Raw genomic sequence first — 27,444 nt, forward strand, 5'->3', positions numbered from 1 at the left:
CCCTCGGGTCTCCGCTTTCGGGACAAAAAGCTAACACGAAGGGAGATACTCAGAGGAATAGGCCCCATCCCACAGCCTCCCTTTCTCTGCAGCCTCCTTTGAGTCTTAGCAAAGTGTATTTGTGACAGCTAGAACAAATCAAATGTCTTTTACAAGTTTAGCCTCATGCAGACCAAGTGCCAGCTTTGGTAGGCATGCCCAAAGGGATTTTGACCCTGGACTAGTGGTTCTCAATGGAGATGCTATTGTTTAATCAGAGATTTGGGGGCTGTGGCTTTGGCTGCCACAGTGATTGGCAGTCACTACTACCATTTAGTTGTCAGGGACCAGAGGTGCCAGATGTCTGCAATGCATGTAAGTGACAATTGTGCACAACAGAGGGTTGCCAGCCTTCCCCTACAACTTTTAGATACACCACTGGGCATTCACGTAGATAAAATATAATCCGCGCTCAGAGCCTAACTTTATTTTGTCTATGGACACAAAGGTTTGGTTTGCTTAGGTTTTCACAATTGTAACATGCACTGCAGTTTCCAGGAAGGCAACTTTACCAAGTACTGTTACCCACTTTGGAAAATCATGTTGCCTGGGGCAATGCCACTCTAGGTGTTTGAATTACCAGAGCAACACATCTCCATCAGACCTCTTTTGTTACTATGGTGTTCTTGGTAATGCTACACATAGATGCAAGCAGCTGACTACTTCAGTATGTCATCTAATGTAGTTGTGCCCAAGAATTTACATGTTGGAATGCATGTTAATTTATTTTATTTATTTATTTTTGAGATGGAGCCTCACTCTGTCACCAAGGCTGGAGTGCAGTGGCACAATCTTGGCTCACTGCAACCTTTGCCTCCCTTGTTCAAGCGATTCTCCTGCCTCAGCCTCCTGAGTAGCTAGGACTACAGGCGTGTGCCACCATGTCAGGATAAGTTTTTGTATTTTTAGTAGGGACGGGGTTTCACCATGTTGTCCAGGCTGATCTTGAACTCCTGACCTCAAGCAATCCACCCGCCTTGGCCTCCCAAAGTGGTGGGATTACAGGTGTGAGCCACTGTGCCCGGCCCATGTTATTTTATTATACATGGCTTCTTCTTCTTTACATTGTGTTGATATAGGGGAGGAAATTATGGATGTTGGAAGGCAATATGATAAAGGGGTGTCATATATTTTATTTTTTTAAATTATTTATTTTTTTGAGATGGAGTTTCACTCTGTCGTCCAGGCTGGAGTGCAGTGGCGCAATCTTGACTCACTGCTACCTCTGTCTCCTGGGTTCAAATGATTATCCTGCCTCAGCCCCCAAGTAGCTGGGATTACAGGTGCCCGCCACCACGCCGGCTAATTTTTGTATTTTTAGTAGAAATGGGATTTCACCATGTTGGCCAGGCTGTCCTCAAACTCCTGACCTCAAATGATCCACCTGCCTCGGCCTCCCAAAGTGCTGAGATTACAGGAGTGAGCCACCGCACCCGGCCGAGGGTGTGTTATAGAATATCTGTTACAAAAAAAGAGGATGGTGCTGTGGGAAAACTCAGACAGGTGCATCACTGCCTTGGTTGGATGGCAGTACATGAGTCCACATGGATCTAACGTTTTACCCAAGCCATGCCCTTTATTTGTAGACATTCACTATTTTCTCTAAACAGAAGAAAACTTTTTTTAGTGAGTGGAGCTGATTAGAAAAAAATTGTTCCATTATAGTTGATATTGTTATATATAACTCACAGATGGACCCACAGCACTAGCAAACTCTTTGCATCGTTTCTCTAAGCCCAGCATTTACTGTGCTAGCCACCCAGGGGGCCATTTTTGTTGCCCGAGGTGGTGCGCCTGCGCCACCTGGTGGACTTTGGGAAAGCAGCAGATCCGTGACCTGGGTTGAGGCACCTTCATTTGCAGATGGGTAGTCTATAATAACGTGAATATTATCAGCTAATGCACTTATAGGATGCCTATAAGGCAGGCATCCTATAAGTGCATTAACTCGTTCAGTACTCACAAATCTTTATGACGTATAGTTACGGTTATCTCCATTTTGCCCATGAGGAAACTGAGGCAAGTAGTGAGTAGAGAGGCGGAGCTGGAATTTGAAGCCTGGTGGTCTGGCTCCACAATTGCTGCTTTTAATCACCCTGCTATAAGCTGGGCATAGTGTCACACAGCTGTAGTCCCAGCTACTTTGGAGGCTGAGGTGGGAGGATCACTCAGGCCCCGAGATGAAAGTTGCAGTGAGCCAAGATTGCAACACTGCATCCAGCCTGGGTAACACAGTGAGACCCTGTCTCAAAAAATAATAATAATACAATTAAAAAAGTAATCAGTCTGCTATGGACTTGCAAGTAGTTGCTCTCTTGGGAGACACTATTCTGAGAGTCAAAGGCTGTACTGTGAACACAGGGCTACCTTCAGCCATCTCTTTCAGGACAGTAGGGTTACAAAACAGAGAGAAAGAAGCGCATGCACGGTGGCTCACGCCTGTAATTCCAGCACTTTGGGAGGCCAAGGCAGGCGGATCACCTGAGGTTGGGAGTTCAAGACCAGCCTGACCAACATGGAGAAACCCTGTCTCTACTAAAAATACAAAATTAGCTGGGCATGGTGGCGCATGTCTGTAATCCTAGCTACTCGGGAGGCTAAGGCAGATGAATCGCTTGAACCCAGGAGGCAGAGATTTCAGTGAGCCAAGTATGCACCATTGCACCCCAGCCTGGGCAAAAAGAGCGAAACTCCATCTCAAAAAAAAAAAAAAAAAAAAAAAAAGGCCGGGCGCGGTGGCTCACGCCTGTAATCCCAGCACTTTGGGAGGCCGTGGTGGGCAGATCACGAGGTCAGGAGATCAAGACCATCCTGGCTAACATGGTGAAACCTCGTCTCTACTAAAAATACAAAAAAAAAAAAAAAAAAAAAAATTAGCCGGGCGTGGTGGCGGGCACCTGTAGTCCCAACTACTCGGGAGGCTGAGCCAGGAGAACAGCGTGAACCCGGGAGGCAGAGCTTGCAGTGAGCCGATATCGCGCCACTGCACTCCAGTCTGGGCGACAGAGTGAGACTCCATCTCAAATAGATACATACATAAGAAGAAGACTAGAAAGAGAATACCTAGGTATTAGGACATGGTAAGATCTGGAAGAGTCTTGCCATTGTATGGGCCACGGGAATCTTTGTGCCTGCTGTGTGAGGAGAGTGTTTCATTCTTTTGACAACGAAGGGCTCTAGAATGGCTGAATCTCTAATTATGTTGTAAGCTTCGTGAAGGAAAAGCGCACATCTCCTGTTCCCTTCTGTGTCACCAGTACTTACTCCAGGACATGACAGGTATTCAGTGTTAAGTAAGTATTTTTATTTACATAACATCTGTGTTGAGATATTCATATACCATACAATTCATCCATTTAAAATTTGCAATTCAATTGTTTCCAGTATATTCACAGAGTTCTGCAACCATCACCATAATCAATTTTATTACCCCTAAAGGAAACCAGGTTACTACTAGAATTCATTCCCCGTTACCCCCAACTCCTATCTCTAGCCCTGGCAACCACAAATCTACTTTCTGTCTTTATGGATTTGCCTATTTTGGACATTTCATTATAACTGGAACCATACAATGTTTTTGTTGTTGTTGTTGTTTGCTTTTTGAGACGGAGTCTCACTCTGTTGCCAGGCTGCAGTGCAATGGCGTGATCTCGGCTCACTGTAACCTCCGCCTCCCGGGTTGAAGAGATTCTCCTGCCCCAGCCTCCAGAGTAGCTGGGACTACAGGCGCGTGACACTGCACCCAGCTAATTTTTGTATTCTTAGTGAAGACGGGGTTTAACCATATTGACCAGGATGGTCTCTATCTCTTGACCTCATGATCCACCCTCCTCGGCCTCCCAAAGTGCTGGGATTACAGGCGTGAGCCACTGTGCCCAGCCCACAGTGGTATTTTTTGACTGGCTCCTTTCACTCAGCATAATGTTTTAAAGTTTCATCCACTTTGCAGCATGTATCAATACTTTATTCTTCTTAATGGCTGAATAATATTCCATCGTATGGATGTACTGCATTTTGTTTATCCAGTCATTAGCTGATGGACCTTCGAGTTGTTTCCAGTTTAGGGCTATTGTGAATAATTCTTTTATGAACATTTGTGTATAAGTTTTTGAGTGGACATGCGTTTTCATTTCTTTTGGATGTATTCCTAGGATTGCAGTTGCTGGGTCATATGTAAATATGTCACTTTACATTTAACTTTTGAGGAACTGCCAGAGTGTTTCCAATGGCTGCACCAGTCTACATTCTTACCAACTAGGTGTAAGGGTTCCAATTTCTCTATATCCTCGCCAACACTTGTTATTATCTGTCTTTTTTATTATAGCCATCCTAATCATTGTGAATTGGTTTTTCACTGTGGCAGGCCTGTTGCTTTTTAATCATGGGCAAATAAACTCCCAGCCTATAAAAGCTGGATGGTACCACAACAACCATGTGATCCGATTTGTATATTTTATAGGAGCAGCAATGAACATGTTAAGAGAATAAGAAACTATCTCAAGGTCACATTTAGTAAAGGAGGCAGTAACAGAACCTATAGATTTTTTTTTTCTTTTAAGAAAGAAAGGAAATTAAAGTCAAATGGCATAAAAAGATAGAGAAAGTCTTCTATAAAACCTAGGATAAATTTATTTAACTATAAAACCAGAAGATGCTGGGTGCAGCAGTTCATGCCTGTAATCCCAACATTTTGGTAGGCTGAGGCAGGAGGACCACTTGAGCCCAGGATTTTGAGACCAGCCTGGGCAACAAAGAAAGAATCAAGGCCAGCCGCAGTGGCTCATGCCTGTAATCCCAGTACTTTGGGAAGTGGGCAGATCATGAGGTCAGGAGATCGAGACCAACCTGGCTAACACGGTGAAACCCAGTCTCTACTAAAAAAAAGTGTGTGTATATATGTATATGTACACACACAAAATTAGCTGGGCATGGTGGCAGGCACCTGTAGAGCCAGTTACTTAGGAGGCTAAGGCAGGAGAATGGTGTGAACCTGGGAGGGGGAGCGTGCAGTGAACCAAGATCGTGCCACTGCACTCTAGCCTGGGCAACACAGCGAGACTCCATCTCAAAAAAAGAGAAAGAATCAAAATGATTTTTTGATTCTACAAAAAAATCAAAAAATTAGCCAAGCATGACAGTGGTCCCAGCTACACAGGAGGTGACAGTTCTCTATTTTATCCCTTTAGTCATTTTAATGGTTATTGGGGGAGGCATGTCAGTGGACCATCTTGGACCAAAGTTTGGATCCCTTGAGCCCAGGAGTTCAAGGCTTCAGTGAACTATGATCGCACCATTGAGCTCCAACCTGGGGGCAGAGCAAGGCCCTGTCAAGAATAAAAAAAAAAAAAAAAACAAGCCAATGTATCAATAACTAATAAAGGATAGTCGTAAATAGTTACAGTCATGAATCCTCTACTATGTCTCAGCAGCAGAACACGGTAAGTGCTTTACATTTGCTTCCCTGTTTAATGCTAGCTACATGCTTAGTTTAGAGAATTGAAGTGTAAATAAAGGATTATGACCCCAGACTCTTATATCTAACTAGTGTCTGTTTATAAAGTAACAGACATTCTGAGACATGCAAAGACTCAAAAAATCCACCGTCCATCCACCCTTCCCCCAAGGGTTACTCAAAGTAGCATTTCAGTGGTGTGAGAAATTAATCAAAATAAGGAACTCAGGAATGAGGAAGTCATTTACATAAATAAGATGACAATAAACAATGTAGGCAGAAAAACTGAGTTAGAAGGCTGGGTGCAGTGGCTCACACCTGTATTCCCAACACTTTGGGAGGCCAAGATGGAAGGATCACTTGAGGTCAGAAGTTCTAAACCAGCTTGGGCAACTCAGTGAGACCTTGTCTCTACAAAATAAAAACTGTTTTAAAAATTAGACGGGCGTGGTGGCACGCACCTGTGGTTCCAGCTACTCGGGAAACTGAGATGGGTGGATCTCTTGAGCCTGGGAGGTCAAGGCTGCGGCGAGCTGTGATCCTGCCACTGTACTGCACTCCAGCCTGGATGACAGAGTAGTACCCTGCGCCCCCGCCCCGCTCCCAAACACACACACACCCCACCAAAACAAGAGAAAAACTGAGTTAATTATTAATGCAGTTTGAAATCACAATACCAATGTCAAAAAAATGATTATTCAAAGAGAAATCATATGATGTAAAATTTTAATAATGGCCTGAAGCTAGGATCCTAGTTTATGCCGGCAAACCTGTGTCCTCCAGCAGCCTTGAGCTCGGCAGAGCTCCCCAGGCGCCGGCCTCGCCGGTGAACTGTCACACGTACCCAGAGCTTGGAGGAGGCGCGCCCGGGGAGGATTGTGCTGGAGCTTCCCAGGCCGGCTCCTGCTTCTTGCCTAATGAATGTGTAGTTCCTTCAGCCATCCCTCGGGTCCTCTTAAACTTTTCTAAGTTTCAGGAGTGTGAATGACGCATTCCCCTAGTGTTAAGTGGCGACAGTTCTCCCTCTATTTTATCTCTTCAGTCATTTTAATGGTAATTGGGGGAGGAGTGTCAGCGGACCATCTTGCATGAAGGGCAAAAGGACCAGTTAGCGTGGAATTGAGGTTTGTCGCTGGTGATGGCAGTGGGGACATGATCGCATGTCCTTGGGTCAGATTTTTCAGCTCTCTCCTCCCCATTTTTACCCCCAGCACTCGGTCAAAAAAAAAAAAAAAAAAAAAACCCAAAGCTAGAGCGTGTAGGTTGGGTGGCTTTCTCTTGGACAGCTATGTGTCCCAAGTTACACGCATCCTATCTTGGCCCAACTCCGCTGGAGCCCGCGTGGCGGGGCGCAGGGTGCGAGCGGGAGGCTGGGGTTCTGCTCGCGATGGGCAGGGGAGCCGGGTGGCCGCGGGGCGAGGAGCCGCGAGGGCCGGGCCGGCGTGACACCACCTGGCGGAGTCTCGGGGAAGAGTCTTAAAGGCGCGCGCTCCTCCGTGCCCCGCGCACTCGAGCGGGAGCCGCCGAGAGCTCGCCTCCCGCTGCCGCCGGCGCCTCGGGGAGGTAAGTGCCACCCGCGGATCCCGAGTCGCGGCCGGGTGGGGGTGGCCCGCGGCTGCCCCGCGCTCGGGAAGCTCCGGCTGGGGCTGCGGTCGGAGGGCGGCGCCCAAGTTTTCTTGAAGGCCTCGGAGGGCAGCCGGAACGGCGTAGAGCCTGCGCGGGGATGGCGGGGGTGGCCGCGGGCCCGGGCCGTCTGGGGGCGGCCATCCCAGGCGGTGCGTGGAAGAGTAGGCACTGGTGCGCGGCGAGGGGCGCACGCCCGAGCCCCAGCCCCGCGTCCTGCGCACTTGGCGCGCTCTGGCCGCGGTCCCGGCGAGCCCCTGCCTGCTCCGGGCCCCGACCCCGGCTCCGCGCCTTCCTGCCCGCTCGGGTCCTTTGTAGCCCGCTCGCCCCGCGGTCGCGCACGGTCACGCCGGCAGGTCGCGCTCGGCGGCCGGCCAAGCCCGCCTCGGCCCCGCAGCGCCCGCGCCCCGGGCCACCCCGCCCGGCCCCCTCGGCGCTGCATCCCTCGCTTTCCCCATCTCCAGCCGCTCGCTATTTTCACACCTCCCAGTGCCCCGGCCCCGGCGCCTGATTCAGTGCTTAGTAATTAATTTGGCGTTTCAGAATGGTCAGCGGGCTGGATAATGGGCGCATTCATCCCCCGGGCTAATCTGAACAGAGGTGGGAAGAAAGGCTTTCACAGACAGAAAATGCCATTCGCCGAGCGCTCAAAGGGGCTGTCACTCCCAGAATAAATCGCCGCCGCGCCCGCCGGCTCCTCTGGCCATTTCCATACAGCCCCGGCCCGCGCCGCGGACTCGCCGGCCTCGGCCTCGGCTCCCGGGAATCACTCATTCGAGTGCCTTCGACGGGAAAGTCGGGCGAGAGCAGGACCAGGCGGGGGCCGAGGGAAATCGGGAAACTGGAGACCCGGGTGAAGGCCGCAGGGGACAAAGAGATTGATTAGAAAATCAAACGCGCATCTAGAAGGAGGCGCAGGCGACTGCTCAAGGCGCGGACGGTGGAGCTGGGGCTCGGGAGCATCCGTCCAAAATCCCCGAGGTTCGCCAAAGAGGAGGGTCCGCTGCCCAGACCATCCGGAGCGTGCCCGAGGCGACACGGCAAGCTTCTGGGGCTCACAAATTGTGAATGGAGTTCAATGTACAAGCATAGATAGTAGAAACAGGGTCGACCTGCACAGACTTTTTATTCCGGGTTCCTTGTACTATCAGCCCCTTCACCCTCGGGTCCTGGAAGGTGACACGGTGTCTTCCCTGGCCTCCTGCTTGCCACTCCTGTCCGGACCCTCGGGTCCGCCTGGCGACAATTGCTGAGCGGGTGACGGAGGCTTTATCCTTTGATCCCGTCTGGATCCCGTGACGCGCTGAGTGTTGGGCACAAACGGCCTACGGAGTTTGAATGCTGGGGCCTTCCTGTTGCGGCACCCCCAGCCCACTGGTGCAGCGGGATCGTGCGCTCCCGCCGCAGCCCTAATCCCGAGGACCGCGCTGCGCCAGCGCCTCCAGCCAGGCTGTGGCGCCTCCAGTGGGTAGGACTGGCTCGGCTCTAGGCAGGTGAAGCTCCAGGCGCTGGATTTTCCCGTCCTCAGGGCTCAGCGTGTATCCACCTCACCTGGCCGACTTGGCCCGGGGCCCTTTCACCCAGTGGAATCCTGCCGCTGGAGGAAGAGAAAGGCTCTATGGCGAAATCTTAGCTAGATTAAGAGGTAGAACTGGCACCCGACACAACTGGGACAAATGGGAGTTTCTGAAATGGCCAGATGCGTGTCCCAGGTGTGTAGGGGAGAGGGAATCGCTGCACTACTCATCAACTTCTGAGTGGAAGTCACTCCTGCCTTCTGAGTCTGTTTCCTCATTTGCACAACAAGGATAAAATGAGATCACATGTGGCCCCAAGTGCGGGTTCTCGGTAGAAGGATCCCAGGCACCGCTCCCACCGCTGACCACCAACCTTGCTACACCTCCCCCGCATGTCTCCACGTCTTCACCAACATCTCTCCTGGGAGCTTTAGCGACTCCCAGATTTTCTCTCAGGCTGCCTCCACCCACCTCTTGTGGCTTTGGGGTTCTGACATCCAGCTCTCCTTGAAATCATGCTGAGAGTTGGAAGCATCCTTTCAAAGATTCTAGAGCCATTATACAGGTAGTGACACTGAGGCCTAAAGTGACTTGCAGTTGTCACCCAGCTAATTAGAGGGCTTGGGCCAGAATGGATTTCATGGCAGACAGTGAATCTCGGACTCGGGGCATCAGACTTCCCACCCCCGCCCCCACAACACACACACACACACACACACACACACATATGCAACCTCCCTCCTCCTCCCCACCCCTGCCCCACAGCTTTCCTAGGTTTGGGTAGGGGTCTAGAAGGCTGCATTTTAAACAAGCATCCTGAAGCATGTTGATGCAGGTGGTATAAGGACCATATTTAGGGGAATGCCGCCCAAATCGGGCTCTTGACATAGGAGCCCCTTCTCTCCCAGGGCCATGGGCTTTGCTTGTTCTATGTGCGTCACATGTGATTGGCAGAACAGTCTTTTCTGCGTCCTCCCAGACTGGAGGCCGTAGTGGGTGAGGTTTATTTCTAGGAGATGCTTCAGTGTCCTCCAGAATGTGCAGCCAATGAGGGAACGGCAGGGCGTGAACTGTGCACCCAGCCAGATGAGGAGAGGCCTGAGTGCACCGCAGGTTGCCTGGATGTTGAGCCCCCAAACTCAGGGGCCTTCTCTTACCAATGTGCTTTCACAGCTGGACCTAACACTGCACACCGCAGGCCCCACACAGACAGTACAAATGTGTCCAGAGGCCCCCCTTGGCAAGGCAAACCTGCCCACGCCAGGGACAGAGCAGCCGGCCATAGGGGAACTCACACCAGCAATTACCCAGGTGCGAGCTGTGGCCCAGAACGCCAGCACCTGCCCCTTCAGCTTGCTGGGGTTTGGAGGTGTGAAGTCAGGGGTGGAGGGGCAAAGAGAAGGCCTGGAAAAGTAGAAGAAAGTGGGTAGGGGGAGGAGAAGCCATCAGGCCCCCGGGGTGGCGGGCAGTGGGGGGACAAGTCCCTATTTATGTAAGCCGTTTGTAGCTGCGGATTGTAAAACTGGGCAGGCTTCTCTGGAGTAATTCATAGTGTTTGGACAAGACAAACATTGTTCTGCTTTAAACAAACCTCCAGGAAGGTCAGCTTGGTTCATCCCTTTGCTGCGAGTCGCTGAGACTATCCAGATGATGAGAAAATCAGATCTTCGCTGAGGGGGCCCAGGCAGGAGGCGGCAGTCTCCTGAGCCCTGTGGATGCTGAGCGAGGACACCCAGTGAGGGGAGGGGTCTTGGTTCTGTTGAAAAGGCTGGACTCCCAGTCTGGAGGCAGGAGATATGAGGTGTGTTTGTGCATATCACAGATTGTGAGATTTTGATGACGGCAAGGGCATCATCCGCGTTCTAGGGCCAGGCCAACATGATGTGCAACATGAATCTTCTTTATGTGGGAGAATTATTGATGGGAAATGAAGGTTCATGGATGCAGAACCAAATTAACCCAACTAATGCTATGCCCAGATATGGCCCTGGACACCAAGAAATCCATGTTCCTTGCATATGGATGCCCTGGCAGGGTCCTTCTGGGTTCCTTTAGCAAATATTTTTGAGTGATCCCAATGTGTCAAGTTCTGTGCTGGATACTCAGGGTTACAGTAGGGAACAAGAAAGATACGTCAGTAGCACCCACTCTTGGGACCTATAGTTCTGGGTTATCCTCTCCTTCCCTGTCTCCCCTAAGAAGAGAGGTTGTTCACAATTTCACTTCCAGCTTCTCCACCACCATCATCGCCTCACCAAGCCCCCTGGCCAAGACCCAGCATACCAGCTTCCTCCACGGTGCTTGACTGTAAGTGCTCAAGAAATGCTAGCCGCCATGGTTATAATTATGAGTACGATTGTGATTAAGAGACTCCATTCTCTTTTTTCTTTCTTTCTTTCTCTCTTTCTCTTTCTTTCTTTCTTTTTCTTTCTTTCTGTCTCTTTCTCTTTCTTTCTTTCTCTTTCTCCTTCCTTCCTTCCTCTTTCTTTGTCTCTCCTTCCTTCCTTCTTCTTTCTCGCTTTTTCTTTCTTTTTTCTTCCTTCCTTTCTCTCTCTGTCTTTCCTTCCTTCCTTTTTTTCTCTCTCTTTCTTTCTCCTTCCTTCGTTTCTCTCTTTCTTTCTTTGTCTCTCCTTCCTTCCTTTCTTTTTTTCTTTCTTTCTCTTTCTTTCTTTCTTCCTCTTTCTCTCTCTTTCCTTCCTTCCTTCCTTTTTTCTTTCTCTCTCTTTCTCCTTCCTTCCTCTTTCTTTCTCTCTCCTTCCTTCTTTTCTTTTTCTTTCTCTTTCTTTCTCTCTCCTTCCTTCCTTGTTTCCCTTTCTTCCTCCTTCCTTCCTTCCTTTCTTTCTTTTTTCTTTCTTTCTTTCTCTCTGTCTCTCTTTCTCTCTTTCTTCTTTTTCTCTTCCTGTTACAGAGATGGGGTCTCTTTCTGTCACCCAAGCTGGAGTGCAGTGGCGTGATCATACCTCATTGTAACCTCCAACTCCTGGGCTCAAGCAATCCTCCCACCTCAACCTCCACCTCATCCCCTTCAACAGTGGGGACCACAGGTGCAAGCCACAATGCCTGGCAAATAATTTATTATTATTATTATTATAGAGATAGGGTTTTGCTATGTTGCCTAGGCTGGTCTCAAACTCCTGGCCTCAAGTGTCCTCCCACCTCAGCTTCCCAAAGTGCTGGAATGACAGGTGTGAGCCAATACACTTGAGTTAGACTCTGTTCTTGAGTGACCTACCTGACCCTGAGCTGAAGTGGATACTTTGTATTAATATTTACAATTCATTCTCATTGTCTTATTATTGATAGCTTATTAACAATACATTATTGATGCTCATTAACACTAAAGCCCAGTGTCTCTGTGGTGCCGATCATCACTGTTTTGTACACGATCTCTGTTTGCCCTGTGGTAAACTTGGTGATGGTAGTATCACTGGATTAGCTGGTTCTATGTAACTTTTAAATTTAATTTATTTATTAATTTTTAAGACAGAGTCTCACTCTGTTGCCCAGGCTGGAGTGCAGTGGTGTGATTTCCGCTCACTGCAACCTCCACCTCCTGGGTTCAAGTAATTCTCCTGCCTCAGCCTCCCCTGGTAGCTGGGATTACAGGCATGTACCACCATGCTCAGCTGCCTTTTTTTTGTATTTTCAGTGGAGACAGGGTTTCACCATGTTGGCCAGGCTGGTCTCAAACTTCTGACCTCAAATGATCAGCCCACCTTGGCCTCCCAAAGTGCTGGGATTACAGGCGTAAGCCACCATGCCCAGCAGTCTATGCAACTTTATGAAAGTTGTTTAGGGCTTTGGACACTTCAGGGTCTTCTGCATATGATTTTTTACTCAATACTCGTGATATCCGTGGAAGGAAGAGAGGGGTGGGAGAAAAAGGAAGGAAGATTATTATCCACATTTTTCAGAAGAGGAAGTTGATACTTACAGAGATGAAATGATTTGCCCGGCATCACAGAGATGTTAAGGGAGGGGATTATGTATGACTAGAGTACAATCCAAACAGTCCTCTTGGGCCTGCATCACCCTGCTGACCACCCATGGAGCTCCCTGCAAGCAGAGCTGGAAACCAGGGCTCCCTGGGAGACCCCATAAAGCAGGTGCTTGGCCAGAGGCTAGGAAGTGGCTCCCTGGACGAGGTCATGTCCATCCCACCTTCTACGTAGTTTCTGGCATCATTCTGGGGGCTGGCATGGTGTGCTCCTGTCTGACGTCAGCATCTACGTGTGAGGGAAACATTCCTTCCTTCCCCCCGAAATCTGAGTTTCCTTTGACATCTTATTATGATTGAATAATCCATAAGCTTACCCATTCTGTTTGGAATCAGTGATCCATTTCTGTTTTCATCCTTGGAGTTAAATCCTCTACATTTTCTTTCTGTGTGATGTATAAACCAGCAATACCTCATTTTACTGACGTTTGGGGAAAATAAGCTGTTCTACATAATTGGTTTTTGCAGTTAACAGTAGCTTACTCCTTGAAGCATAGAAACGTTTTATGGAATCATATTTCATGAAAAACATTTTTCCATCAAAATCATGACTTTTTTTCCCCTGCCTAAGTTAGCGGAATTGAATACAGCAGGTGTTCCCTAGGTGTGGCTGAATGAGTGGCCCACAACCCATTTGGATGACTCACAGCCATCTCTGGAAACATCAGCTCCTGGGCAATTTGCTCAACCTCCCTGACGTCAGTTTCCTCACTCGGAATCTGGGGAACTTTGGACGAGGTACTCTCTAAGTGCCGCCTCTGTCCTTCTCTAACTCTGCTGGGCACTCATACAGTAATGCCCTTGGGAATTTGGGGGGGGTGTTGCAGGACCAGTCTTGCCTCACTGAGTGGTGGCTGGGATAGATTCTACTGTCAGCTGTCATTTCTCAGTGCATCCATGTTCAGGCAGTCACCATGTCCCCAAGGATCTTAAACTGTGGCTCTCCAGTCCCCTGGAAGAACAAAAGATGTCTGACCTAAGGTTACAAAGACTTGTAAATGAAGAATTCCTGGGGTCCCTGCAGACTGAAGTCCCCTATGTCTTGGCTGCTGTTCTCTCAAATGCCCAGGACTTACTTACTTCTGGACTGTGATCTGGGTTGTAAAGGGTGCTGCAACCCTGGGCTCTAGAAAAAAGGTTTACAATACCTTAATACAAACAGCAAGCACTTGGCAAGCTTCCGTTGACTGCTCTGAACTCAGTGTTGTGGGGAGGGAAGGAGCAGTGAGATGTGGTCACTTCCCGTAAGAAGAAAACCCAAAGGAAGACTTCATGAATGTTTTAAGACCAGAGTGTTAGCGGTCTCTCATTTTGTTCCTTTCCTTTGCCCCAAGCATGTCTTTTAAGATTTGAAGAAGACTCTTAATGCTGGCATTTCTGAGATTTGCTGGGATATTAGTTTCCTGTGGCTGCTATAACAAATTCCCACAAATGGTTTCTTAAAACAACAGAAATTTATTCTCTCACAGTTCTGGAGGCCAGAAGTCTGAAATTGGTATCAATGGGTTGCAATTAAGGGCTGTAGGGCAGCAGTCCCCAACCTTTTTGGGACCAAGGATCAGTTTTGTGGAAGACAGTTTTTCCATGGGCCTGGGGGTAGTGGATAGCTTTGGGATGATTCAAGGACATTACATTTATTGTGCACTTTATTTCTATTATCATTACATGGTAATGTATAATGAAATAATTATACAACTCACCATCATGTAGAATCAGTGCGAGGCTTCAGTTTGTTTTCCTGCAACTAGACAGTCCTGTCTGGGGGTGATGGGAGACGGTGACAGATCATCAAGCCTTAGGGCCTCACAAGGAATGTGCAACCTAGATCTCTCTCATGTGCAGTTCTCAACAGCATTTGTGCTTCTATGAGAATTTAACGCAGCTGCAGATCTGAGAGGAGGTGGAGCTCAGGTGGTAATGCGAATGATGGGGAGTGGTTGTAAATACAGATGAAGCTTAGCTCACTTGCTCTTGCTCAAGCTGCTCACGTCCTGCTGTGTGGCCTGGTTCCTAACAGGCCACAGACTGGTGGTGGTTCCTGGTCTGGGGTTTGGGGACCCCTGCTGTAGGGGAGGATCCTTTCCTTGCCCTTCAGCTTCTCATGGCTGCTGGTATCCCTTGGCTTGTGGCTGCATGGCTCCAATCTCTACCTCTGTCTCATACAGCTTTATCCTTTTCTGTCTTGTCAGATTTCCCTCTGCCTGTCTCTTGTAAGGACACCTATGATCACATTTAGAGTCCATCCCAATATGCCATAACAATTTCTCCATCTCAAGACCCTTAATCACATCAGCTAACCCTTTTACACCCATATAAGGTAACATTCACTGGTTCCAGGGATTAAGGATATGGATATCTTTTGGGGGGTATTTTTTTTTGAGACAGAGCCTCGCTCCGTTGCCAGGCTGGAGGGCAGTAGTGCAATCTTAGTTCACTAAAACATCTACCTCCCGGATTCAAGCAATTATCCCGCCTCAGCCTCCTGAGTAGCTGGGACTACAGGTGCACGCCACCACGCCCAGCTAATGTTTGTATTTTTGGTAGAGACGGGGTTTCACCATGTTGGCCAGGATGGTCTCAATCCCTTGACCTTGTGATCCACTTACCTCAGCCCCCCAAAGCACTGGGATTACAAGTGTGAGCCACTGTGCCCAGCCCTGGGGGGCATTTTTTAGCCTACTGCACAGAACTGGTCACCACTTTAATTGTCTGTAATTCTGTGGTCTTTAGCTGATTAATTTGTAGTGAGCTCCTATTTTGTGCCAGGCAGTCTGTTAAATGCTGGGGATTCTGAGGGAAAAGAATAGTTCATCCCTCAGACGCTATGAAGATCAGAGGTATGTGGAAAAGAAGGAAACTGGGCCTTAAAGGTATCCAAGATGGATCTTGATGAGCTCAAATTCCCTATGAAAGTCTGCAAGGCACTGCTTGGCCTAGCTCTCAGCCTCCCCTCTGAGCTCACCCCTACCACTCCCCATCTAATTCCTTAAAGAAGCTCTGGGCCAGGCGCGGTGGCTCACGCCTGCAATCCCAGCACTTTGGGAGGCCGAGGTGGGTGGATCACCTGAGGTCAGGAGTTCGAGACCAGCCTGGCCAATATGGTGAAACCCCAACTCTACTAAAAATGCAAAAATTAGCTGGGCGTGGTGGTGGATGCCTGTAGTCCCAGCTGCTCAGGAGGCTGAGGTAGGAGAATCATTTGAACCCAGGAGGCAGAGGTTGCAGTGAGCCGAGATCGTGCCACTGCACTCCATTCTGGGTGAGAGAGTGAGACTTCATCTCAAAACAAAACAAGCTCTGTCTTGGGACTTTTGCACATGAATATGCCCTTCCCCCAAATGACAGCTGTCCCCAGAGCTCCCTTCTTCACTTCACTCATTCTGCTCTACTGGATCCTTCTTAGGGAGCCCCCTGCCTAAGTACCTGCTTACAATCCCCCTCCTGGCACATCCTGTTCCCTTCCCTGCTTTGTTTGTGCTCCTGACACACCACAGTGGAGTGGCTATTTTCTGGGTCAGCTCAGCCACCACGAGGATTTTGAGATGTGATAACTAGAACTTCTCAGAAGATCCTAAACACATCCTGTTTTATTTCCAATTCTCTTCCTGAGAATGTAGTTTGCTTTTAATTTTCTTTTACTTTTCTCAGTAGCATATTGGGCTACATTTCAAGTAAATCAGAATGGGGGTGGGATGGCTCTTTAAAGGGGAATGTATACATTCAAGGAGCCATTTTTCAGTTGTCATAATGACTGGTGTATGGTGTGTGTGGTGTGTGTGCGTCAGGGGCAGGTGGAACCTGCTGGCATTTAGTGGACAGGGTCAGGAATGCTAAATGTCCCGTGGTAGCCAGGACTGTTCTGCCTAGGGAAGTGTCTTCCTACCCCAAATGCCAATACCACCTCTACAGAGAAACACTCCTTTTTGGTTTTTTTTTTTTTTTTTTTTTTTTTGAGATGGAGTTTCGCTCTTGTTACTCAGGCTGGAGTGCAATGGCACAATCTCGGCTCACTGCAACCTCCGCCTCCCGGGTTCAAGCGATTCTCCTGCCTCAGCCTCCCAAGTAGCTAGGATTACAGGCATGTGCCACCATGCCCGGCTAATTTTTCTTTCTTTCTTTTTTCTTTTTTTTTTGAGACGAAGTCTCACTGCTGCCCAGGCTGGAGTGCAGTGGCACCATCTTGGCTCACTGCAAGCTCCGCCTCCCGGGTTCACACCGTTCTCCTGCCTTAGCCTCCCAAGTAGCTGGGACTTACAGGCACCTGCCACCACGCCCGGCTAGTTTTTTTGTATTTTTAGTAGAGATGGGGTTTCACAGTGTTCGCCAAGATGGTATCAATCTCCTGACCTCATGATCCGCCCACCTCGGCCTCCCAAAGTGCTGGGATTACAGGTGTGAGCCACCGCGCCCAGCCCTCGCCCAGCTAATTTTGTATTTTTAGTAGAGATAGGGGTTCTCCATGTTGGTCAGGCTGGTCTTGAACTCCCGACCTCAGCTGATCTGTCCGCCTCGGCCTCCCAAAGTGCTGGGATTATAGGTGTGAGCCACTGCGCCCAGCCAGTAATATATTTTTCTATCATCTTCACTGATAACCTTTCATTCTGTAAGAGTATTTTAAATGATGTCTCCCGAGATCCATCACTTGCTAACCTGTTCCCTGGTCCATTCACACAAGGTCTTGAGATTCTCCAGTTCATCCTCTTGTTCTTGCCACCAGTGCAGTGTCATCTCTAAACCTTGAGGTTTCACCAAGGGGATTCCCTCCTTCAGAGTCTGTGTAAACGGTAAACGAGCTGAGCCCCAACTCCGGCTCAGAGGCCCCCCACTATTTTCTCCACCTGGAGCAACATCCTTTTATTTACACCCTTTGTTCCTTCCTCAAGGCCAGTCTCCCATCCATGACAAAGCCTCCCCCCACAGTGACCCATTTTCTTTAATAGCATTTGGGGTGGGACCTTGTGAAAAGCTTTTTGCAAATGAAAATAAATTACATCTGCTGGTTCCCCCGTCCACAGGCATTTTCACCCCTTCAAAGAGCCCTGGTAGATTAAAGGATTTGTAGGATTTGGGGTTTGTATGGGCTTCTATGCCCAGCTCCTGAGTTCTTAGCCAAGACGCCCGCAAACGGGGAGGCCTGAGCTGAAGATACAGATAAACAATATTGGGGAAATGGATATCTCCAGGAACCCTTCCCACTAGGTTGACCTGCTCCCCATGTTCTGAAACCTTTTCCAGGACAGTCATGTCTCCTGAATTCCTGTCCAGGGACCTGGGATTCCTTGAGTAATCCACCAATGCAGCCTATCAGGTGAGCTGGGCTCTAGATGCCTTGAAATGAAAAAATGTCCCTCGTTCTTTTAGGGTAAGAGATCTGGTAGGCAGACCTGAGAATTATAAATATGAACAAAAACAAAAACAAACCCCCAAACCTATTATACATTGAACATCTATCTATTCTCTGCCAGGGTCTTTCCTTTCCAACTTTTTAAATCGCCAACCAAGCCTATAAAGGTGAATGCAGTGACCCTGGTTTCGCCATGAAAAAATGGATGCTCAGAAAGGCAAAAAAACTTGCCCAAAGTCACGCCATTAGGAAGTGGTGCACTGGAACCAAGGCCTGTCTAAGTCAAATTCTTTCAATTTGGGAAGGAAACACTATGAATCCAGGCCACTGCTCACCCTCCTGGAGAGGGCAAATGCTCCTGGTCACCTCTGCCTACTGCAATTCCCAGGCTGTATTGGGAGTACCGAGAACTGAGTCATCTAGGATCTGTCCTCTTAACTGGACCAAAGGTGTTAAGAAGCACAGTCCATCCAGGCCACACAGCTCATGATCTTGGTAGACTAGAAGCCCATCCTTCCTCTCAGGGATGATTGAGATCCAGTTAAGCCCATCTCACCCACAGGTTCTGACTAAGAACTCCAAACTCTGGACCTAGATTATTTTAGTTCACACCCTGCTTCTCTACCTACCACTGATGTGATCTTCCGCAAATTATTTCTGTGTCTCAGTTTCCTCCTCCAGTAAAATGCACACAATAATATACCTATCTTACAAGGTGTTTATGAAGATTGTGAACTAAGGAAAACCAAAGTGCTTACTAGATGCTTGGCACACAGTAAACATTACACATAACGCTTGATTTAAAAAGGAAAACCCAGCCAGGCACGGTGGCTCACGCCTGTAATCCTAGCACTTTGGGAGGCCGAGGCAAGTAGATCACTTGAGGTCAGTCAGGAGTTCAAGATCAGCCTGGCCAATATGGTGAAACCCCATCTCTACTAAAAATGCAAATATTAGATGGGTGTGGTGGTGGGCGCCTGTAATCCCAGCTACTTGGGAGGCTGAGGTAGGAGAATTGCTTGAACCCAGGAGGCGGAGGTTACAGTGAGCCAAGATCGTGCCACTGCACTCTAGCCTGGGCAACAGAGCAAGACTGTCTCAAAATAATAATAATAATAAATACAATAAAATAATTAAAAGGAAAACCCTTGGTCACACCCAAGACAAAGGCACCCCTGGCCACCCCTTTTCTCCTAATCCCTTGCTCTCTTTCTGTCCTCCTTCCTCACAAGCATTAGCCTGTGCCGTCTGGTGCCCCTGTCCCTGGAGTGTACCCTCCCCTGTATCCTCGCCCTCCTCACTGATTGCTCCTCCCACCCTCAAGCTCACCCCAGTTGCACAGCAGTCCTCTTCAGTGGTGCTGTCCTTCTTCCAAACCACACATCCCTAACACCCAGGAGTGGGGTGCTGTTGTCCTCCTCCATTCCCAATGCTCCTTCCTTCTTCATTAAAACAACAACAAAACAAAACTCCTAGCCAGGCACAGTGGCTCATGCCTGTAATCCCAGCACTTTGGGAGGCCAAGGTGGGCGAATTACCTGAGGTCAGGAGTTTGAGACCAGCCTGGCCAACATAGTGAAAACCCATCTCTACTAAAACACACACACACAAAAAAAAGCCAGGTGTGGTGGTGGGCGCCTGTAATCCCAGCTACTTGGGAGGCTGAGGCAGGAGAATTGCTTGAACTCAGGAGGGGGAGGTTGCAGTGGGCTGAGATCGTGTCATTGCACTCCAGCCTGGTCCGACAAGAGCGAAATTCTGTCTCAAAAAAAAGCCAAAACAAAAACTCCCACAAAACTCCTGTTCCTTTAGGGCCAGAACCACACGGCTGTCTCACCTTCCACATCTCATCCTTAGAATGACCTCCGAGCCAAATTCACTCTTTTCTTTCTCTGAAGACACCAGCACTGGTCAGTCTTCGTCTCTGCCCCAAACTCTGATGCTGGTTCCAAAGGTCTTTAGAGCCCAGGTGGACAGCCAGTCCAGCACTGTGGCCTTCTCATCTCTAATCACCCTTCACTCTGCCTCACAGCAGAAGTCCCCCTCTTACTGTCCTCAGAAGGCCTTGTCATCCCCCAGAGCTGTTCCATCTCTGGAATTCTCCAGTTTCAGACCACAACCTCCCGAGTTATTCCCCACCTTGTGTCTTCTCTCTTCCTGAATCCTTTAGCTATCCAACAGAATTTCCTGTGATGAGGGAATTTTTCTTTATTAGTGCTGTCCAAATTAGGGGCAACTAGGCAAGTAAGCTCTCCACGTTACTCATTTTTAATTAATTCAAGTTGAAATTGAAGTAGCTACATGTGGCAACTGGCTGCCATATTGAACAGCAAGTTCTAGGTCCTCGCCTCTCTGTTTCCTCTTCCATCCTGTCCTGTTTTCCTTCTCTCTTTGGCGTTGTCGCCCTGGCCCATGACATCAGCCAGCCACTCCCCTTTCCTTCTGTCCCACCTCCTGGAAAACGCTCTCAACTTGAGATTAATCCAACTGTCTCTTTCTCTAGGTCTATCCAAAGGCTGCTGGGCGCTGCTGGGGGAGGGGGTGTGTCTGTCCCATGGCCTTGCTGGCTACCATTCTTTCTCATAGATAGTCACGAACTTCAATAGATCCTTTAACTCTGCCCGGCAAGCATTATCCTCTTCTCTGTAATGACCTCAAACCTCCAGTGCTCCCAGCTCCCCCACCCATCCTCAGCAGACGGTGTCACTTCCTATTTCATTGAAACAAGAGATACTTGGAGACCACCTGACCACCAGTTTTACAAGCATAGTTTTATCTGTCTTCCACCTCTCTCCTCCTGCTGGCTCCAGTTCCTATCAACATTTTGGCATGGTCAAATAGCCTTATCTTACAAACAACAATAAAAAATCCCAACCTTCCCTCAATCCTATGTCACCTTCCTGCTGTGACCCTCTATCTTTCCTGCCACTTATATTCACACTTTCTTGAAAGTTGTCTACACCTGCTATCTCCACTTTCTCACCTCCCGTTCACTCCACAACCCCAGGCAGCCTGGCTTCTGTCCCTACCACTCCCTGCAACCGCTAGTCAAGGTCACCAATGACTTCCTTGTAGTTTGATCCAAAGGACTTGTTTCAGATCTTATCTTCACCTTTAAGGCATGTGACTCAACGCTGCTCAGCACCCCTCCTTCCTTGCAACATTCTTACCCATTGGTTTCTATAACACCAGAGTCTCCTGGTTTTCCTCCTCCTACTCTGGCTACTTAAAAGTTTTCCTGAAACTGCCGCATTCTCCCCTTCCTAGGGTGATCCGTCTGGCTTCACAGGTAAGACAGTGTGTCAGGAAGGGTGTTTCCGCCTCTCAACACATTCCTTGCAGAAACACCCGGGGATTTGCTTTCTCACCCAAAATCCGCACCGTTGGGTTTTGAACTCCAGTTTGCTCCGTGGATCCCGCTGCTCAGAGCCTGACATGCCTTCGCGGGTGTGTATTTATCACTGCCACTTTGAGCAGCTCTCACAACACTTGGACATCTGTTTTTTTCATTTGTCCCCTCAAAAGACAGGCTGCATTAGGAAAGGACACTGATGAATTAGGGGGGATGGGAGAGGCTGCAGAGTGGTCAGAAAACAATGTCCCATGGGAAATCATTAAGATAACTGGGAACATTTTGCCCAGAAGGGATAAAACTGAGGGGTGATAGAGGACTGGTTTCAAAAATCTGAAGAGGCAGAGAACCTTGATCTGGGCTGCTGTGTAGGGTAGCGTTTGAGCCACCTGCAGACTTAACAGAGAGGGGGTTTTGAATGGACGTAGAGGAGTTCCACTGTATTACAGAAGGTTCCAGACCTCCTGGATACAAGGTGAGTGAGACAGTTCTGCCCAACAGGAACTACTAAAGATGATAAGAGTAGACCTAAATGACCACAATAAAGTTGGAAGGTGACCCTGCTCATCCTCTCCTGAAGACCCCTGGCCTAAGCTCAGCTGGCAATGTAGAAAAGCCGCGCTCCACCGATAGCCATTTCAAACTTACTGCCATGCAAAGGCCATCAAGAGCTCTGCAGACATAGGCCGGGCGCAGTGGCTCACTCCTGTAATCCTAGCACTTTGGGAGGCCGAGGTGGGCAGATCACGAGGCCAGGAGTTTGAGACCTGTCTGGCCAACATGGTGAAACCCCGTCTCTACTAAAAATGCAAAAAAATTAGCCAGGTGTGGTGGTGGGCACCTGTAATCCCAGCTACTCGGGAGGCTGAGGCAGGAGAATCGCTTGAACCCAGGAGGCAGGGGTTGCAGTTAGGCAGGCAGATCACTTAAGGTCAGTAGTTTGAGACCAGTCTGGCCAACATGGTGAAACCCCGTCTCTACTAAAAATACAAAAAAATTAGCCAGGTGTGGTGGCAGGTGCCTGTAATCCCAGCTACTTGGGAGACTGAGGCAGGAGAATCGCTTGCACCCAGCAGGCAGAGGTTGAGATTGCACCACTGCACTCCAGTTTGGGCAATAAAGCAAGACTCCGTCTCAAAAAAAAAAAAAAAAAAAAAAAAAAAAAAAAAAAAAGCTCTGTGGACAGAAACAATATTCAGGAGGAAGGCTTGGAAAGCACCTCACAATCCAGTCTTGTAGATGCTCCAAAATGTACCCCAGTCAGGTGTGTGGCGCTGAGCACCCCAATTTGCTTCTTTTCCGTTCCTCCTTGCTGGAATGTCTTTTCCTGACTTGGGTTTTGGTGCGACGCCATCAGCTTACATTCAGGGGGATCACAGAAACTGTCCCACCGAGCTCATTACCCCACACTATGTTCCCTTTCTGGGCCATGCCCCCGCGAGAAATTCCTATCTGATTTTAGTACCAAGAATAGTTGTAATTCCCTTGAGCAGTAGGTCTGTTTTTATCTCATGGACTCTGGGAATTGTGTAATGAACATGGTCTCCTCATTTTAGCTGCAGGAAAGCTTAGGGACAAATTTGTGGCCCACCCAGAAGAGGTGTAGAGGCTGGAACTCCAGGGTGCGTTCGACCTGCATTCTCATCCTGACTCTGTCTCCCTTCTTAGCTTTTCTTTGTTCTCTTACTTCATATTTTACTGTGCAAAATTGAGAACATACAGCAAAGGTAAATAAAAATCACCTGTAATCTCACTATTCCGAGATAACCACAATTAACTGTGTTGTCTTTTTATGCATACTTTTTAAAAAATAAAAATGAGATTATACTGTGCATAAGTGTTTTTAATTTGCTTTTTTCATATTATAATATGTCATGAACATCTTTCCCTGTAATTAAGTGTTCTTTAAATGATTTAAAATTTCTGTATATATCAAGTGATCTCATACTAGCAGCTAACATTTCTAAATGCATGTACTATGTGCCTGGCTTTATGCATATTTACATTTGCATGTATGAGAAGGCATATTTATATGTGTTACAGAACTGCAATTTGTATGTCTATATCTCATCAGCTATAATATTCAAATGTGTCAACTCACGTGATGCTCACAACCCAGTGAGGTAGATTGCATTATCTCCCTTGTACAGACAGAGGAAACCAAGGCATAGACTTGCCATAGTCAGACAGCAGAGGCAGAATTTGAACCCAGGTACCCTGGCTCCAAAGCGTTTCCTCCTAAGAGCTACGCTGCCTTTCAGTATACCATTGCGATTTCACAGGCCACCATGGTTAACCATTTCATTTGTTTCCCTTGATCTCACTTTTGTTATTTTGTCATATTTTATGTACCCTTGTAAGTTACCTGAAATCCTTTCTGCCACAAGGTGAGGCAAGGCATAAATAAACAGTGCAGAGTGTGGTAAACGGCACAAGAAGGCAAAGCTAAAGTGCTACTTCGGGGGTGAGAAGATGAATCCAGGCTGTCCTGCAATGGAATGGATGTATTTTCTTGGGCTGTGGTGAGCTCCCATCCCTGGAAGAGCTGGCTTGGGTGGCCGTCTCTCTGGGAGACTAAGGAAGGCCTTCTTCCAAGGAGAAGGAGCTGGGCCAGACGAGCCCCGAGGCCCCCTCTTAGATTCTCAGGGCTTATGAAAATGCCAATAAGACAAACTCAGGCACTAAAGCAGCAAGGCAGCCCTTGGGCCAGAACCAGGACCTGGGGCTTTTCATCCGGGTCCATTACTGGACCACACATCTACAACTAACAAATAAACGAGCAGAAATTCCGTTCCAAACTCTTGGCCCAGTGTATTCCTTTCCCAGAGCTCTCTGGCTGCTGTTGCAAGATGGCCAAAGGATGCTGTCACTGTCCTCAGTCTTTTTGTTGGGGTGATGGAGAATGAGACAAGGAGGGGCTGGGTGGCCCCGCAGATGCCCCATGACACCATCATTCGGCAGGGTTATCCATTTGACACATGCCCTACAGTGGAAGGAGCCCAGGCTTCTCTTCCTGGGTTTGATGTTTACTTGAGGGCTGATGTTGTGCGAATTTCTTCAGCTCCCGGGACTCTCAGTTTCCTCATCTGCAAAATGGAGTTAATACAACAGCAAAGCTGCTGTGGAGGTCCCATTAGTTAGTACAGGGCGTTGGCACCCTTATAAATGCGGTTGAGGAAGTACCAATAGGCCTGCCTCAGGGGATCTGGGGAGGGCTGGGCTGTCCCCATGCCCGAGACCAGGCAGGCCCATCTCGGAGGGGCTGTGGCTAGCGTCCAGGTGCTGCCGGCTTCCTACCCCTGCAGCCTCCGGCCCACCACAGCTCCCTTCGCCAGAACGAAGCCGCGTTCCCGACAGACAGGCTCACGCACGGTGACATTCGTGGGAGTGCGGGCGAGCAGCCCCTCCTTGCTGGACCCCCGGGGCTTCGGGAAAGAATGGAGAGCAGGCAGAGGTCACATCCTCCTCCTCTTCCTCACGCTCCCGGGCTGTGTGCCCACAGGGGCACGGCCCTGTGCGCAGTGCCACCGGGGCCATCAGACTGGGTTAGAGGAAGGCCCGACCTCCGCGCAGCAAAGAAAACAAACACAGATGTGTTTGGCTGGGACCCGGAGGGAGAGAGTGGCCCCCTCCCCCCGCCCGCGCGCTCCCCCGGGCGCGGGGCTCTCCGGGTGGCGCGGGGCCGGGGCGAGGCTGACAGTCCTCGGCGGCCCCTCCTCCCCCACGGGGTGCGCGCCCGGCCCGGCCCAGCCCCCTCTCCGGGGTTTCCCCGGGCGCTCTCCTCGCTTTCTCTTTGTCTCTGCTGTTCTTTCTCGGGCTCCCGGGTTCCCACCCGCCCGTGCTCTCCCTCTTGGGCGTCCCGGGCGGGTTCTCTTTAACTTTCTTCTTTCCCGGGGTGAAAACTTTGCTCGGAGCTGGCGGCAGCTCGCGGACGTTATTGGCCGGCGCCCCGCCCGGCGGCCCCGCCCCCCGCCCCCGCGCTCCCCTCCGCCCCTCACTCCCAGCGCGAGTGGCGGCGGCGGCGGCTGCGGCGGAGCCTTCGGGGGCGAGCGCGCGTGTGTGTGAGTGCGCGCCGGCCAGCGTGAGTGTGTGCGCCCGGGGCGCGGGCAGGGCAGCACTCCGAGCGCGGCGGGAGCGGCGGGAGCCGGGCGGCCGCGTAGTCACTCGGGCCAGAGAGGCGGCGGCGGCGGCGGGGCCAGGGCCGGGGCTGGGGCAGCAGCGGCCGCGCCGGGCATGGAGCTGGCAAGCCCGCGCTGAGGCGGGACGCGCCTGCTAGCAGCGAGCGAGAGGCTCTCCGGCGACCGGCGCGCGGGCTCCCCGGCGGGGCCAGGCAAACTTTTCTTTCTCTTTTGCCCCCTCCAGAGGTAAAGTCCCGAACGCGGACTTTCTGGCGGGGACGCGACCAGGGGGCATCTAAGAGGGACCCCGGGCTGCGAGAGGAAGGGGCGCGGGCCGTCCGGAGTCGGGGTCCCCCAGCTCTCCTGCGCCCGAAACTTGGGGTGCGAGGCGGGCTGGCTGCGGACGGGGAGATCGGCTCAGGCATGCCCCTCGGGCGGCGTGGAGGCGGCGGTGGCGGGGAAGCAGAGCGTTCTCCCGCCGGGCGGGGAAGAAGGGGCGCGAGCGGTGCGGGCTTGGAGGGCCCCGGCTTCGCCGCCCGCGGGACCTTGTGGGAGAGAGGCGGGCAGTCGGCTGCGGGGTGGGTGCCCAGGAATCCGGGCGTTCGCCCGCATCCCCACTCGCCACCCCGCCGAGAACTGGAGGGCGCGGGGCGGGCTGGCTGAGCGCAGCTCTCTTCTCTCCGCAGGCGCCTTCTGCGGCAGGCGGACCGATCCTCGGCGCGGCAGGGCCGGGGCAAACTGGACGCAGCATGATGCGCGCAGTGTGGGAGGCGCTGGCGGCGCTGGCGGCGGTGTCGTGCCTGGTGGGCGCGGTGCGCGGCGGGCCCGGGCTCAGCATGTTCGCGGGCCAGGCGGCGCAGCCCGACCCCTGCTCGGACGAGAACGGCCACCCGCGCCGCTGCATCCCGGACTTTGTCAATGCGGCCTTCGGCAAGGAAGTGCGCGTGTCCAGCACCTGCGGCCGGCCCCCGGCGCGCTACTGCGTGGTGAGCGAGCGCGGCGAGGAGCGGCTGCGCTCGTGCCACCTCTGCAACGCGTCCGACCCCAAGAAAGCGCACCCACCCGCCTTCCTCACCGACCTCAACAACCCGCACAACCTGACGTGCTGGCAGTCCGAGAACTACTTGCAGTTCCCGCACAACGTCACGCTCACACTGTCCCTCGGCAAGAAGTTCGAAGTGACCTATGTGAGCCTGCAGTTCTGCTCGCCGCGGCCCGAGTCCATGGCCATCTACAAGTCCATGGACTACGGGCGCACGTGGGTGCCCTTCCAGTTCTACTCCACGCAGTGCCGCAAGATGTACAACCGGCCGCACCGCGCGCCCATCACCAAGCAGAATGAGCAGGAGGCCGTGTGCACCGACTCGCACACCGACATGCGCCCGCTCTCGGGCGGCCTCATAGCCTTCAGCACGCTGGACGGGCGGCCCTCGGCACACGACTTCGACAACTCGCCCGTGCTGCAGGACTGGGTCACGGCCACCGACATCCGCGTGGCCTTCAGCCGCCTGCACACGTTCGGCGATGAGAACGAGGACGACTCGGAGCTGGCGCGCGACTCGTACTTCTACGCGGTGTCCGACCTGCAGGTGGGCGGCCGGTGCAAGTGCAACGGCCACGCGGCCCGCTGCGTGCGCGACCGCGATGACAGCCTGGTGTGCGACTGCAGGCACAACACGGCCGGCCCGGAATGCGACCGCTGTAAGCCCTTCCACTACGACCGGCCCTGGCAGCGCGCCACAGCCCGCGAAGCCAACGAGTGCGTGGGTGAGTGGGGTGCGGCGGCGGAGCCGGCGGCGGGTGGGGGCGCGGGCCGGAGGTGCTGGGCCTCGCAGCGGCGGGTTCTTAGGAGCGCGGGTCGTGGGAACGCGGGAGGGGGGGAGGCGCGTTCGCGGATGCCCGGGACCCGGGAGGGCTGAAAGCAAGTTCACTCGCTCGCGTGGCCCTCGTGGTGGACGCCCGAATTTGGGCCCAGTGCTCTCTGCAAAGCCAAGAAGCAGCA

At 51.0% G+C, this 27,444-nt stretch overlaps 1 protein-coding gene across 3 annotated transcripts in view; it reads left to right on the forward strand.

The window, feature by feature from the left end:
* Positions 1-6,989: 6,989 nt before the first annotated feature.
* The window catches only part of NTN1 (netrin 1), a 247,015-nt gene continuing 226,560 nt past the window's right edge, over positions 6,990-27,444 (forward strand). The window contains exons 1-2 of one of the 3 annotated variants that reach the window (XM_030923462.1): positions 6,990-7,054; positions 26,129-27,209. In XM_030923462.1, the coding sequence (XP_030779322.1) occupies positions 26,192-27,209 (1,018 nt within the window). In that variant the 5' untranslated portion in view covers positions 6,990-7,054; positions 26,129-26,191. Of the gene's footprint in view, positions 7,055-25,347; positions 25,406-25,443; positions 25,689-26,128; positions 27,210-27,444 lie in introns of those variants that run through there. The other 2 variants (XM_030923461.1, XM_030923460.1) reach the window with 2 other exon arrangements.

The sequence above is a fragment of the Rhinopithecus roxellana genome, chromosome 19 (genome assembly GCF_007565055.1).
Source record: "Rhinopithecus roxellana isolate Shanxi Qingling chromosome 19, ASM756505v1, whole genome shotgun sequence".
Taxonomy (NCBI): Eukaryota; Metazoa; Chordata; class Mammalia; order Primates; family Cercopithecidae; genus Rhinopithecus; species Rhinopithecus roxellana.